This window comes from Somniosus microcephalus, chromosome 13 (genome assembly GCF_052327205.1).
Source record: "Somniosus microcephalus isolate GS21.2 chromosome 13, FLI_Smic_1.0, whole genome shotgun sequence".
Taxonomy (NCBI): domain Eukaryota; kingdom Metazoa; phylum Chordata; class Chondrichthyes; order Squaliformes; family Somniosidae; genus Somniosus; species Somniosus microcephalus.
In genome coordinates, this window is record NC_140999.1 from 66,069,155 (window position 1) to 66,083,487 (window position 14,333).

Genomic DNA, 14,333 nt, shown 5'->3' on the forward strand with positions numbered 1-14,333 from the left:
TCATGACTGTCCCATAGCTGCTGCATGAGGGCTGGCCATTAGGGCTTTCAGGTCCCTTTGCCCATAATGTGAGGTGCACATGCAAGGATGAGGAGGACACTGGAAAGGGTACTCACCCTGACAATCCTGGCGAGGTCATTTAGCTTTTTGCGGCATTGTACAGCGCTCCTGGGGACCTCACTGTTGGATGTCACCCTGGTGGCGACATGCCTCCAGGCTTTCTGGTAGACGCGGGCCGCCGGCTTCTTCCCATTGTCCGGAAACAAAATATGGCGTCTCTTCGCCACAGCGCCAACCAGCACCCTCAGATCATGCTCTGAGAAGCGCTGCGCTCGTTCACGGGCCTTCTCCATCTTTTCAGGCGCTATTTGGGTCCAGCAGCAGTGTTCAGGCTTAGCTGGAGGGCTGCAGTGTCCAGGGCGTGGCAGCAGACCAACTCGACCCTTCCCCCTTAAGAGCTGGCCGGCGCCAGGGTGTCTGCTGTCAATCAAGAAATGGCCGCACCTGCGCTGCGCCCGGCCTCGGCGGTATCGCTCAGCACCGCCGGCTTAGCGCCTAAAGAGAGCCGTGCATCGCCAGTTTTAGCGCTCGAGCAAACTCTTAGGGCAAAGCTAATGAATATCGGCGAAGTGGCCTCGAATTTGCGCCGGGCGCAAACTTTAGCGGCCGCCCGACTTTACCGCCCCAAAAGTGGCTATAATGAATTTCTAGGTCTTAGACTCTTATTTTCCAAGGAGCAAGTCACCTCCTTATTGCTCCTACCAAAATGCACCACCTCACTAATCTATATTGAAATTAATTTGTTGTTATTTACATGCTCATTCTGCAAGTTTATGGTAGAATTAAAAGCTCTATTTAAAAGAATTGTCAGAAATGGCTGGGATATAAAAACTGCATAATAATTCAATTACACATCGACAAACAATCCAAAAGCCCAAGGTGAGCTGAAAGAGGCATATCTATTCGTGCAATTAGTATTTAAAGTTTTCAATTTTGTATTAGCCCATCCCTCAGGTCACTATAGCAGTGGCTGCACAAGCAGCGGCTTCCTATGGTGCGGACGTGCACAGAAGTTATAATGCAACCAGACAACCAACAAATAGTGCTGTAGTTCACAGTATTAAAAAACCCAAGAACAAAACCAGGTATCCATATTGCCAACTTCAATAATTTCCATTAACAAACAAACATTGGGCCGTATTTTGCGACCCTTACGGGTGCGTATGAGATGTGTACGCGCCCGTAGGGGCCGCGCAAGCTCCGGGTTTAAGCATGCAAAGCGCGTGCGCTGAAACCTGGAACTTGCGAGCGGTCAAGAATATTCTTGACAGATCCTTCGCATTCCTGGGAGATGGGCCTCTGCGGGTGGAGAGTTGTGCCATTTGCCCAACTTCTGCCTGCTGAATGCCTGTGAAATTTTAACGCCTGGTAAAAGCAGGCATAAGGCTTCCTTTTATCATAGATCATAAAAATCATAGAAAGTTACAGCACGGAAGGAGGCCATTTTGGCCCATTGTGTCCGCGCCGGCCAACAAAGAGCGATCCAGCCTAATCCCACTTCCCAGCTCTTGGTCCGTTGCCCTGCAGGTTACAGCATCCCAAGTGCACATTCAAGTACTTTTTAAATGTGGTTAGGGTTCCTGCCTCTACCACCCTTTCAGGCAATGAGTTCCAGACCCCCACAACCCTCTGGGTGAAGAAATTTCCCCTCAAATCCCCTCTAAACCTTCCACCAATTACTTTAAATCTGTGCCCCTGGTTCTTACCAGGAGAAGAGTTTTAAATAAAAAGACATTTTAATCACTCATTTATGCATTGAAAACCCTATCCAATAAGGCAAATTTGTTTTTAGCCCCATTAACAAATTAAATTGAGAATTTGTTTAAAATATTTAATTAAATGGCATTTTAATTTTAAATATGTAATTTTATTTCATGTGTTCATGTGTTCAAGTGATCCCCATTCATACTTATAGGAGTTCTGCACGTACTGAACTCCCATAAGTATGAATGGGGATTCCCTTTGGGCTGGCCCACGTGATCCCAGGGGTGCTTGCGAACCGCATGCATACCTGGGCCTTTGCCTGCCTGTACCCAGAGGCGCCCAGGATCACAATCCTCCATACCTCCCGGGCCACCAGGTAAATGTGTAGATTTTTTTTTAAAAACCGGTCGGAGGCATCTGCCCACGGGAAGCCTCCGATGGCCCAATGTCTTCTTGAACCAACACAACCCCTCCACCATCCCCATAACATGTCAGAAATGCAGCACTTCATAAGTGCAGAAAAACAGTGAGTCACCGAATTAAACAAAAAAAAAACTGGAAAGGCTATGATTTAACAGAAATAAACATTCTTCTTCCTTCCTGGACAGAAGAGCCAATCAGACTGACTTGGAAATGTTTAATATGTCAACATAAAGATGTTAATTTTGCTTCTAATGTTTTTCCTAAAACATTCTCCACAATAATAAATCCCTGCTCTTATCACAAAAAAAAGTGTTGAATTATTATAGGTAATCCCAATTAAGTAGCAGGAAACAAACTTCATTGTACTCAATTTTTAATCTCCTATTGCAAATGTTTATACCAAATCAGAAATATGAAAGAAAGAAACAAAGTTAAGGCACATCATACCAAAGTGCGGAGTCTATGCTGGACTCCACATTCCCTTTCCAATTAATGCAAAGATATTGGGTGACCCTGTAGCAAAGAGTCATGTGCCTCTCTAAAGAATCAGGGGCAACAAAGACTTGATTAAACAGAGTCAGACCTGAAATCAGATGCTCAGTTCTGTTAATGACACAAGACTCTTCACTTCCAGGGCTATAGGATTTGCACAAGTTACCAAATGCCCTAGAGTACCAGGAGAGGTCACAGCTCCAGCTATTCTAGACCATGCCAGCTTAAAGCCAGAAGCGACTGTCCCTTGATACCAGGAAAAGCAGTCCAAGGCACCCAATCATGTGACCCAGAGCCCAATATTTGCAAGGAACCACAGCCATTTGCTTTTCAGCATTTATAACAGGAGAACATGCCAGGTTAGCAACTAGCCACCATGCTTCAGCGACTAGCCGCAGTAATCACCACCACAGGAGAGAGTCACAGGTAGAGAAAAGGTGAACTTACTGGGATGCTGAAAAGCAATTCATAGATGGTCACTGTAGCCCAAGAGGATGAATGCAAAAGTTAATGAATTACATCTGAAAGCAAATCCTAAATTCTTGCCAGCTTGCATTGCAAGTTTATTCAAGAATGGCAGACATTCCCATTGCTGAGATTAATATTGCCACAGGTCCTTAAATCCCAGTCCAACTATGTGAAAGTGGTCATGTTACTTAAATCTGCCAGGTACAAACTAACACCCAAAGTCACATTTGTTGTCCAGCTGGTTTATTTGTTCAGGTCTACAGTTCAATCTCACTACATTGGGAAGAGACAGCTCTTGGTTTCTTCATCCTGTACACTGCAGCCATCACCACCAACAGGGACAGAGCCACCGCCGTGAAGCCAATGGCTGCTCCACGCAGTAACCGAGAAGGAGACCCAGCAGCATCTATTGGGACACAAGACATTACATTTGGGAGGGTGCACAGTGTCCTATTCATAGAATAGTGTAGTACAACATAGAAGGCGGCTATTTGGCCCATCGAATCTGTGGTGACTCTTTTGAACAATCTAGTTAGTCCCACTCCCCTGATCTCTCCTTTCCCACCCCCAGTATTTATCCAATTCCCTTTTGAAGGCTACCATTGAATCTGTATCCACCACCCTATCAGGCAGCACATTCCAAATTCTAACACTTGTTGCGTTATGTTTTTCATGTCACCTCTGGTTCTTTTGCCAATCACTTTAAATCTGTGCTCTCTCGTTATTGAACCTTCAGCATTTGGAAATGGTTTCACTATCTAAACCCTTCATGATTTTAAACACCTAACAAATCTCCTCTTAGCCTTCTCTGCTCAAAAGGAGACCAACCCCAGCTTCTCAGACTCCACTTACCATTCTCTTCGAGCAGCTTCCCAGACAGACGACTCTCACCTTCCAGGACAATGATGGGACCAGGAGCACTCACCAATGTTCCCTCATTGTCATCTGTACTCCTGCGTCTCTCTATTGGGAGAAGCACATTTAGTCTCAACCTACTCATCACTTTCCAACCAGGGTACAGTGAGAAAAATATTCCTGCTGACTTGATACTGCGGCATGTTTAAAGACATTCAAGATCAGAAATAAAACCAGAGCAAGAGGTAATTCTTTGTTTACTGGAAAAGATTAAAATCGGTGAAGGAACTCACTTAGGCCACATTTGGATGTACAGTCATCCTGAGCAGAGGGGGAACAAACCTCAGCACTGCAGTGCAAGTAAACCTAGAAGGGAAAGAAGTTTAGAGTAAGCTTCATGTAGACAGATGAACCAGGCTGTTATACAAGGAGCCAGTAAAGGGTTCCATTGGCTCAGACTCCTGTTTGGTTACCTGTCCAGTGAGCGGCTGGGCAGAATCTCCATCCAGGAAAACAAAAGTCTTCACTTCAAACCGCTTGTTATGGGTTGGGAACTGCAGGCCAGAAAACACATCCACCAGGTGTAGAAGGGTCTGGTAGTCATCACCCTCATAGGGGCACTCATAAGCTGTGTGTAGAGCCAGAAGATGTAGGTAGGGTTTTAAATGAATTTTTTGCATCTGTGTTCACTATGGAGAAGGACGATGTGGACATAGAAATCAGGCAGGGGGACTGTGATATACTTGAACATATTAGCACCGAGAGGGAGGAGGTACTAGCGGTTTTAGCAGGCTTAAAAGTGGATAAATCCCCAGGCCCGGACGAGATGTATCCCAGGCTACTATGTGAGGCAAAGGAGGAGATTGCAGGGGCCCTGACACAAATTTTCAGAACCTCTCTGGCCACAGGGGATGTGCCAGAGGACTGGAGAACAGCTAACGTAGTACCATTATTCAAGAAGAGTAGTAGGGATAAACCAGGGAATTACAGGCGAGTGAGCCTAACATCAGCGGTAGGGAAATTATTGGAAAAAATTCTGAGGGACAGAATTAGTCTCCACTTGGAGAGGCAAGGGTTAATTAGGGATAGCCAGCATGGCTTTGTCAAGGGAAGATCATGTCTGACCAATTTGATTGAATTTTTCGAGGGGGTGACTAGGTGTGTGGATGAGGGTAGTGCAGTGGATGTGGTTTACATGGATTTCAGTAAGGCTTTTGATAAAGTCCCGCATAGGAGACTGGTCAGGAAGGTAAGAGCCCATGGGATCCAGGGTGCCTTGGCACATTGGATCCAAAACTGGCTTAGTGGCAGGAGGCAGAGGGTGATGGTGGAAGGTTGTTTTTGTGACTGGAAGCCTGTGTCCAGTGGGGTACCGCAGGGATCGGTGCTGGGTCCCTTGCTGTTTGTGGTCTACATTAATGATTTGGATGTGAATGTAAAAGGTATGATCAGTAAGATCGCAGATGACACAAAAATTGGTGGGGTGGTAAATAGCGAGGAGGGAAGCCTCAGGCTACAGGACGATATAGATGGGTTGGTCAGATGGGCGGAACAGTGGCAAATGGAAATTAACCCTGACAAGTGTGAGGTGATGCATTTTGGACGGACTAACAAGGCAAGGGAATACACAATGAATGGTAAGACCCTAGGAAAGACAGAGGATCAGAGGGACCTTGGTGTGCATGTACATAGATCCCTGAAGGCAGCAGAACAGGTGGATAAGGTGGTTAAAAAGGCATATCGGATACTTGCCTTCATTAGCTGAGGCATAGAATATAAGAGCAGGGAGGTTATGATGGAACTGTACAAAACGCTGGTAAGGCCACAGCTGGAGTATTGTGTGCAGTTCTGGTCGCCACACTATAGGAAGGATGTGATTGCTTTAGAGAGGGTGCAGAGGAGATTTACCAGGATGTTACCTGGGCTGGAACGCTTCAGCTATGAAGAAAGACTGGACAGGTTGGGGTTGTTTTCCTTGGAGCAGAGAAGGCTGAGGGGGACCTGATTGAGGTGTACAAAATTATGAGGGGCATAGATAGGGTAGATAGAAAGGAACTTTTCCCCTTAGTAGAGGGGTCAATAACAAGGGGGCATAGATTCAAGGTAAGGGGCAGGAGGTTTAGAGGGGATTTGAGGAAGAACTTTATCACCCAGAGGGTGGTTAGAATCTGGAACTCACTGCCTCAAGGGTGGTAGAGGCAGGAACCCTCACAACATTTGGATGAGCACTTGAAATGCCATTGCATACAAGGCTGTGGACCAAATGCTGGAAAATGGGATTAGATTAGACAGGGCTTGATGGCCGACGCGGACACGATGGGCCGAAGGGCCTCTTTCTGTGCTGTATAACTCTATGACTCTATGACTCTATGGCACCTGCAACAGGAGGCTCAGTCAGTGGTAGCACGAGGTCTTTGATCTAAAGAAAGGGACCTTTTGGTGAGAAGGGTTAGATTTCAATCAATTCCTTCAATGAAAAGGGATGAAGTAACCTTCTACATCCACCACTGGCCTACAGTGTACCAATTAGTTCACCAGTGCTCTAAAGCTGGGGTCACCCATTTGGCTTTCCTAGTGTAATAGTAACAATGCTGAAGGCGGTCAAGAACAAAAAAGTTCAGAACCAATGTAGAGAAGCTTAGCCAATGCCAACAGGGTATTGGATTGTATTAATAGAACTATTCAGTACAAATCAAAGGACACCATTCTATCACTATGCAGGCCATTGGTTAGACTGTATCTAGAGTACAACATCCAGTTTTGGTCCCCTCACATGGGTGATAGCAGCCTTGGAGAAGGTTCAGAGGTACTAAGAGAATGATTCCTAGCTTAAAGAACCTTAGCTACTCATTTATTCCTCAGCAGTGTAGACTTATGAGGCCTGATAGCAGTCTATAAAGTGCTGTATAGCATGTTTTTTTGTTTTAAAATGGATATATTCAGCATTAAAAACATTTACAACATTGTGAGCATTCCATTGGATCAAAGTCATTCTGCTACCTTATATTTATATTAAACTTTATCTCCCATAACATAAATCTATTGTACTTTAAAAATTGATCATAATACTGCCTTTAATTTCCTCTGAATAAAACAGAGCCGCAATGATCTTTTAACTTATATTTAAAATACTTAGATTTATTCACCTCCCTTTATAAAGCATTCCTTCTTTGAAATCACAAATATAGCATCCCTATTGAGATTGAGATTATTACAGTTTGACAGATTGGAGGGAGAGAACATAGGAATAAAAGTTTAAAGTATGCAAGAGTAGGCATAGACTGGATGTTGGGCAGTTCTTCCTTCCCCTTCCCCCTCCACCCTCCCTCAAAATAGGGAGCTCCTGAATACATTGCCAGCTGGTGTGGTGGGTGCTGACTCTCGGCACACCTTCAAGAGGGAGCTGAACCGTTTCCCGATGGGGCAGAGATTATATCATATAGAAGACAGGAGTGTTGAAAATTAACATTTGGTCAAGTGTGGCACATGTAATCTCCTGAACAAGATTCGATCACCTGATGCAATCATAGGGACCACAGTATTTCTTCCCTTATTGGCCCTGGGTTTTCTGCCTCTCTCAAGAGATTACATGATTAATTAGATGAGAATGGGGAAGGAACTGTCTAGTCACAATGCTCCAGTCAGAGTGTGGGGCAGGCTTGATGGAACAGTTGGTCTTTCCCTACATATTAATTTCTACAAACTTTTAAACCACCAGCCCCTTGATTCTTTTCCTTACCCATCCACCAGTAGACTCCATTGCACCTCGTGGTTTGGGGCTGGGACAGGAGTCGCCCAGCAGTCATGCAACCTCAGGACAATCATTGGGTCTGTGCGGTCCTGGACACGAACCTCCACAAACACTGTGTCCTGAAGGATACTCTGAATGGGGTAGTCACTATCCACATACCAGGATCTGTAGTTACCACCTGAAAGGCAGACAGAAGAACCAGTCACTCCCTGCATTGATACATTCCCAGTGTTTCTGTCACCATTACCCAGGGCCGGTGTACCATTTGCAATTCTCAGTTCCAGTTTCAGAATCCCATCATCAGAAGCTGGAGGTGGTGGAGGAGCCGTGTAAACCGTGACATTGATTTGTAAGCCAGTCTCTTTCCTCCCCTTGTACTTGCACTGGACATGCAGGCTGCAGAGAGACAATAGCAGGTGGAGCTTCATCCAGCAACACATCCCTCCAACCCCAACATCTCCCCACCATCCTCCTACCTGAAGGTGCTGTCTCGGGTTATTGAGCCCAGTTTCCCAGCCTGAATCATCCTCTTACCCAACACATCCGTTTCATACACCAAGGTTCCATTCTCCTCCTGCAATGAGGACACTGGTTAATAGGGAGCTGGTTCATTCAGGTGGAGAATGTTCAGCCCATCAATAGTCACCCTCTTGGTTGAGCCACAAGAGGTAATCGGGAAGCGGAAGGTCACAAGCTGGGCAGTGGTTAGTTTAGGCCTGCACTCGGCTTCTTGTCCATCTTTGACATACAGAGACGACAGGTTGAGGGCAGGAAGGGTCAGGGTCTTGGAGTTCACTATGATGAACTGACCATCCGCTGTGCACACTGCAAGAGAATTACAATTCAATTCCACTGCTCCCATTGATGGTCAGGGGCTTCTCATTCGTGGAGAAATCAGAGGTCTCAGACCAGAGACTTGAGGGACAGAGTCTCAAAAGCCACAGACCAGCTCCCAGAAGGAACAGAACTAGAATCCAAAGGGAAGCACAACCATTTAGTTTGATAGTGGAGTGAGCAAGGATGCATTTATACTAACTGGGAACAGGCCTCGGCCATTCAGCCCCTCAGCCTAGTTCCACAATTCAGTGAGATCATGGCTGATCTTTCTCCCAACTCCAGATCCCTCAACCCATGGCTAGCAGTGATCTCAGATTTAGTTTTTTAAAAATTCATTCACAGGATGTGGGTGTCACTGGCAAGGTTGGCATTTATTGTAGAAAATATAGGGACAGAGTGATCTCCTGGAAGAGTTTCGATCGCCTAGATGGGTCGGAGAGGAATTTCCCAGATTTTTTCTCCCAAATTGGCCATTGGGTTTTTTATCTGGTTTTTCGCCTCTCCCGGGAGATCACATGGGTTCGGGTGGGATGGAGAGTGATAGAAGATTTGAGGTTAGGATCAGGTCAGCCATGATCTTATTGAATGGTGGAGCAGGCTCGAGGGGCCGATTGGCCTACTCCTGCTCCTATTTCTTATGTTCTTATGTTCCCCAATTGCCCTTTAAAGGTGGTGGTGTGCTGCCTTCCATGTGGTGAAGATTCCCGCACTGACATTGTCAGTGGTTTGGTACAACTCAGTGCCTTGCTGGGCCATTTCAGAGAGCTGTTAAGAGTCAACCACATTGCTGTGGGTCTGGAGTCACATAGGCCAGTCCAGGCAAAGACAGCAGATTTCCTTCCATTAATGAAATTAGTGAACCAGATGGGTATTTTAACACAATCAGATAATTTGCCACCACACCAATGCTGCAAATATGTTGTCTCCAGCAAAGACATGCCAATCAAGGCCAACTTGACCAGCCCATCTCAAATCTAGAAAGCAATTTTGGACCATTGCCAGAACCCTTCAATCTTGACAGATGGTGAAATGCAACATTCCACATGGATTCCGTAGATGACTTCATAGTACAACCTGAAGGATCAAACTAGGACAATCAACTGCCTCAGAACCAGTCATGGTAGATGCTGCAAACTTCTCCGTAGGTGGAAGTCTAAAGCATCCCCATCATGCGACTGTGGAGCTCCTAATCAGACGCTGGATCACATCATTGATCACTGCCCTCAGAGGAAGTTCATGGGCAGCCTACAAGATATCCAGGCTGTCACACTAGACGCTTTGGCCTGGGTTGTGATTTTTTTTTTGCAACTACCATTCAAGAGATCATCATAAGGTGGGAGTTAAGTTGTGCCAATCAGCAGCAAGCTCCAACCCACATGGAAACTGAAACATTGGAGTCCAAAGATCTAGTGCAGGCCACCAATATCTATAAGCAACAGACACCCCACCACACTGCCCAACCCAAACACATGCATGAGGTGTGGCAGATATTTACTACTGCCATTTTAGACCAGAAATGTACCATTAGTAATGCCCAAAAACCACCTAATCAACGGAATCAACACGTTCGCAGAGCAATAGGGTCACTCGTTGTAGAATTTCAGCAGCAGGTTACTGTGGTAAACCACTGTTTGTATTCCACTGTGTACATGCCTGGACATGCCTCGGCTGACTCCTCCCACAAGTCCTAGTATAAAGGTGACTGCTCCCCAGCCCTTTGTATTTCTGGACCGGTCGACCACTCGAGGCAGACCTTCATTCTTTTGTTAATAAAAGCCTTTAGTTACTCTCTTAACTCTCAGTCTTTTATGAGTAATTGATAGCGCATCAATTTTATTAACAAAATTTTTATAATGGAGAAGATCCTCACACCAGCATGCCTGGACTTAGATCATCAGGAGGCGGACTCATCCACCAAGTTTACTCACTGGCTTAAGTGTTTCGAAAAATTCCTGACCGCCTCCGCAGCAATCAAATCGGACGAGGACAAACTGGATGTCCTGACCTCCAAAGTGAACCACCGAGTGTACTCGGTCATCCAAGACGCGACCTCGTACGCAGACGCTATCAAGCTCCTCAAGGACCAGTACACGCGCCCAGTGAACGAAGTGTATGTCAGGCACCTTCTGGGGAGTCGTAAACAACAACCTGGGGAATCGACCGTGGAATACCTTCAGGCACTGTCTGTGCTTGGCCGGGCCTGTGGTTGTAAGGATGCAAAGGCCGCCGTGTACACAGAGGAACTTATCCGGGACGCTTTTGTAGCGGGCCACAGATCCAATTACACCCGACAGCGACTGTTGGAGCAGAGTGACCTCGACCTCAACAAGGCCTCTGAACTCGCACTATCATTGGATGCAGCCTACCGGGGCATGGATGCCTACTCCTCTGCACCGTGGACGCCGCGGGGAATGACAGCCTGGGACACGGTAGGACCACCTCATAGCGCCGTGCCACCCCAGCCACACCCCAGCAATGGCCCAACTACTGCAGCAGTGTCCCAAGGCCAGACAGCAGTGCCCCAAGGCCAGAAATGCTACTTCTGTGGCCAGGCAAAACACCCCAGAGCGCGCTGCCCGGCGAAAAACGCGATCTGCTCGGGCTGCGGGAAGAAGGGACACTACACTAGCGTCTGCAGGGCCAAAGCCACCCCGAACCCCAGCAGCGCCGCGTGTGGGCCATGCGGGCCGCCATCTTGGGCCTCCCCGGCCATGTGCGAACCACCGGTACAGCAGCCTTTTTGGACGCCTCCAGCCACATGGGGATCATGGACGCCGCCATCTTGGATGACAGCCGGAACGCAGCAGGCCCCCAACACCGCCTCATCTGATACCCGCAGCGACACACCCACCCCTACGCTGGCATCCGTTACACTGGACCAAGCGAGACCGCACCAGCTGGCCAGTTCCACAATGGACATCAAGGTAAATGGTCACGATACAATCTGCCTTTTTGACTCTGGGAGCACAGAGAGCTTCATCCACCCCGACACGGTGCAGCGTTGCTCTCTCCCAGTCCTGCCTGCGCACCAGCGGATTTCTATGGCCTCCGAGTCCCAGTCGGCGGACATCGGCGGCTACTGCGTGGTGACACTCGTAGTAGACGGGACTGTGTACGATCATTTTAAACTTCTGGTCCTGCCCGAACTCTGCGCTGCCGTCCTGCTGGGGTTAGATTTTCAGTGCCACCTTAAAAGTGTTACGATGGCGTACGGTGGACCCCTACCCCCACTCACAGTCCGCAGCCAGCAGCTTCCAAATTGCCCGCCGCGCACCAGGTGCAACCTCTCCACACGCAGAGTCACCCCCCCCCCACTGTTTGCTAACCTCACCCCCGACTGTAAGCCCATCACCACAAAGAGCAGGCGATACAGTGCCGGGGACAGGGTTTTCATTAAAACCGAAGTGGAGTGGCTCCTGAAGGAAGGGATTATTGAGGGCAGCACCAGCCCCTGGCGAGCCCAGGTTGTGGTTGTTAAGACCGGCGAGAAGCAGCGCCTGGTCATCGACTACAGCCAGACAATAAATCGCTACACCCTGCTGGACGCCTACCCACTCCCCTGCATAGCTGATATGGTAAACCAGATCGCGCAGTACCGCGTCTTCTCGACCATTGACCTGAAATCAGTGTACCACCAGCTCCCTATCCGCCCTGAGGACCGCCAGTATACTGCCTTTGAGGCAAACGGCCGCCTCTATCACTTCCTTAGGGTTCCCTTTGGCGTCACCAACGGGGTCTCCGTCTTCCAAAGGGAGATGGACCGGATGGCAGATCAAAATGCGTTGCAGGCCACTTTCCCATATCTGGACAATGTGACCATCTGCGGCCGTGACTTGCAGGACCATGACGCAAACCTCGAAAAATTCCTCCGCACCGCCCAACTCCTGAACCTAACATATAACAAGGAGAAGTGCATATTCCGCACAAACCGCCTTGCCATCCTTGGCTGTGTTGTGGAACACGGAGTCATCGGCCCCGACCCCGACCGGATGCGTCCCCTTATGGAACTCCCACTGCCCCACTGCCTCAAGGCCCTGAAGAGGTGCCTAGGGTTTTTCTCCTATTACGCCCAGTGGGTCCCCTACTATGCGGACAAGGCCCGTCCGCTGATCAAGTCCACCTCTTTTCCCTTGACGGCAGAGGCCCGCTTAGCCTTCCACCGTATCAAGGAGGACATTGCCAAAGCCACCATGCACGCAGTGGACGAATCCATCCCCTTCCAGGTGGAAAGCGACGCGTCCGACTTTGCCCTGGCCGCTACCCTCAATCAGGCGGGGAGACCCGTGGCCTTCTTTTCACGAACCCTCCAAGGCCCGGAGACCAGACACTCCGCTGTTGAGAAGGAGGCCCAGGCGATTGTGGAGGCTGTGCGTCATTGGAGGCACTACCTGGCCGGAAAACGATTTACCCTGCTCACTGACCAGCGTTCAGTTACTTTCATGTTTAACAACAAGCAGAGGGGCAAAATCAAAAATGACAAGATCTTGAGGTGGAGAATCGAACTTTCCACCTACAATTACGAGATCTTGTACCGGCCCGGGAAGCTCAATGAACCCTCGGATGCGCTATCGCGTGGTACCTGCGCCAGCGCGCAGATCGATAGACTGCGGGCCCTCCACAATGACCTCTGCCACCCGGGGGTCACCAGGTTCTTCCACTTCATCAAGGCCCGCAACCTGCCTTACTCTATTGAGGAGGTCAGGACCATGACCAGGAACTGCCAAGTCTGCGCTGAGTGCAAACCGCACTTTTATAGACCAGACAGGGCCCACCCGATAAAAGCCACTCGCCCCTTCGAGCGCCTGAGCGTTGATTTTAAAGGGCCTCTCCCCTCCTCCGACCGCAATGTGTACTTCCTCAATATTATTGATGAGTACTCCCGTTTCCCGTTCGCCATCCCCTGCCCGGACATGACCAGTGCCACGGTCATTAAATGTCTGAACGACCTCTTCACCCTGTTCAGTTTCCCCAGCTATATCCATAGCGACCGGGGCTCATCGTTTATGAGCGACGAACTCCGTCAGTACCTGCTAACTAGGGGTATTGCCACAAGCAGGACCACCAGTTACAACCCCCGGGGGAACGGACAGGTGGAAAGAGAAAATGCGACAGTTTGGAAGGCCGCCCTGCTAGCCTTAAAGTCTAGGGGCCTTCCAACCTCCCGCTGGCAGGATGTGCTCCCCGATGAGCTCCACTCTATTCGGTCACTGCTCTGCACTGCCACTAACGCCACCCCCCATGAGAAAATGTTTGTCTTCCCAAGGAAGTCCACATCGGGGACATCGCTACCACCATGGCTGACGTCCCCAGGGCCGGTCCTACTGAGAAGACACGTGAGGACCCATAAAACGGACCCCCTGGTCGAGAGGGTTGACCTCCTCCACGCCAACCCCCAGTATGCTTACATTGCATACCCGGACGGGCGGGAGGACACAGTCTACATAAGAGACCTTGCACCCTCGGGGGCCGCAGTAACCCACTACTCACTACCACCCCCCCCCCCACGATCCGATATCCAGCCCCAGCAGACGGCAGGCCTGGGCCCCACGACCCGCTCGACATCTACGAGGACGACACGCCTGTGCCACAGCCTACACAGGACTCGACGCCGGAAGCTCCACTACCCCTGCCGTTTCCACGCCGATCACAGCGGCAGACAAGACCTCCGGAGAGACTCCAATACACTAACTTTTAATGCACTTCACCCCACCGGACTCAATTTTAAACAAGGGGTGAATGTGGT

General features: G+C 48.9%; 1 protein-coding gene across 1 annotated transcript in view; it reads right to left on the reverse strand.

Annotated features, from left to right (window-relative positions):
• Window positions 1–3,404: 3,404 nt before the first annotated feature.
• The window catches only part of LOC147108382 (zona pellucida sperm-binding protein 4-like), a 29,967-nt gene continuing 19,038 nt past the window's right edge, over window positions 3,405–14,333 (reverse strand). Inside the window, exons 6-10 of the mRNA XM_086004257.1 lie at window positions 8,001–8,149; window positions 4,476–4,630; window positions 4,296–4,368; window positions 4,000–4,110; window positions 3,405–3,553 (exon numbers count right to left, since the gene is read on the reverse strand). Coding sequence (XP_085860383.1) covers window positions 3,405–3,553; window positions 4,000–4,110; window positions 4,296–4,368; window positions 4,476–4,630; window positions 8,001–8,149 — 637 coding nt within the window. The remainder of the gene's footprint in view (window positions 3,554–3,999; window positions 4,111–4,295; window positions 4,369–4,475; window positions 4,631–8,000; window positions 8,150–14,333) is intronic.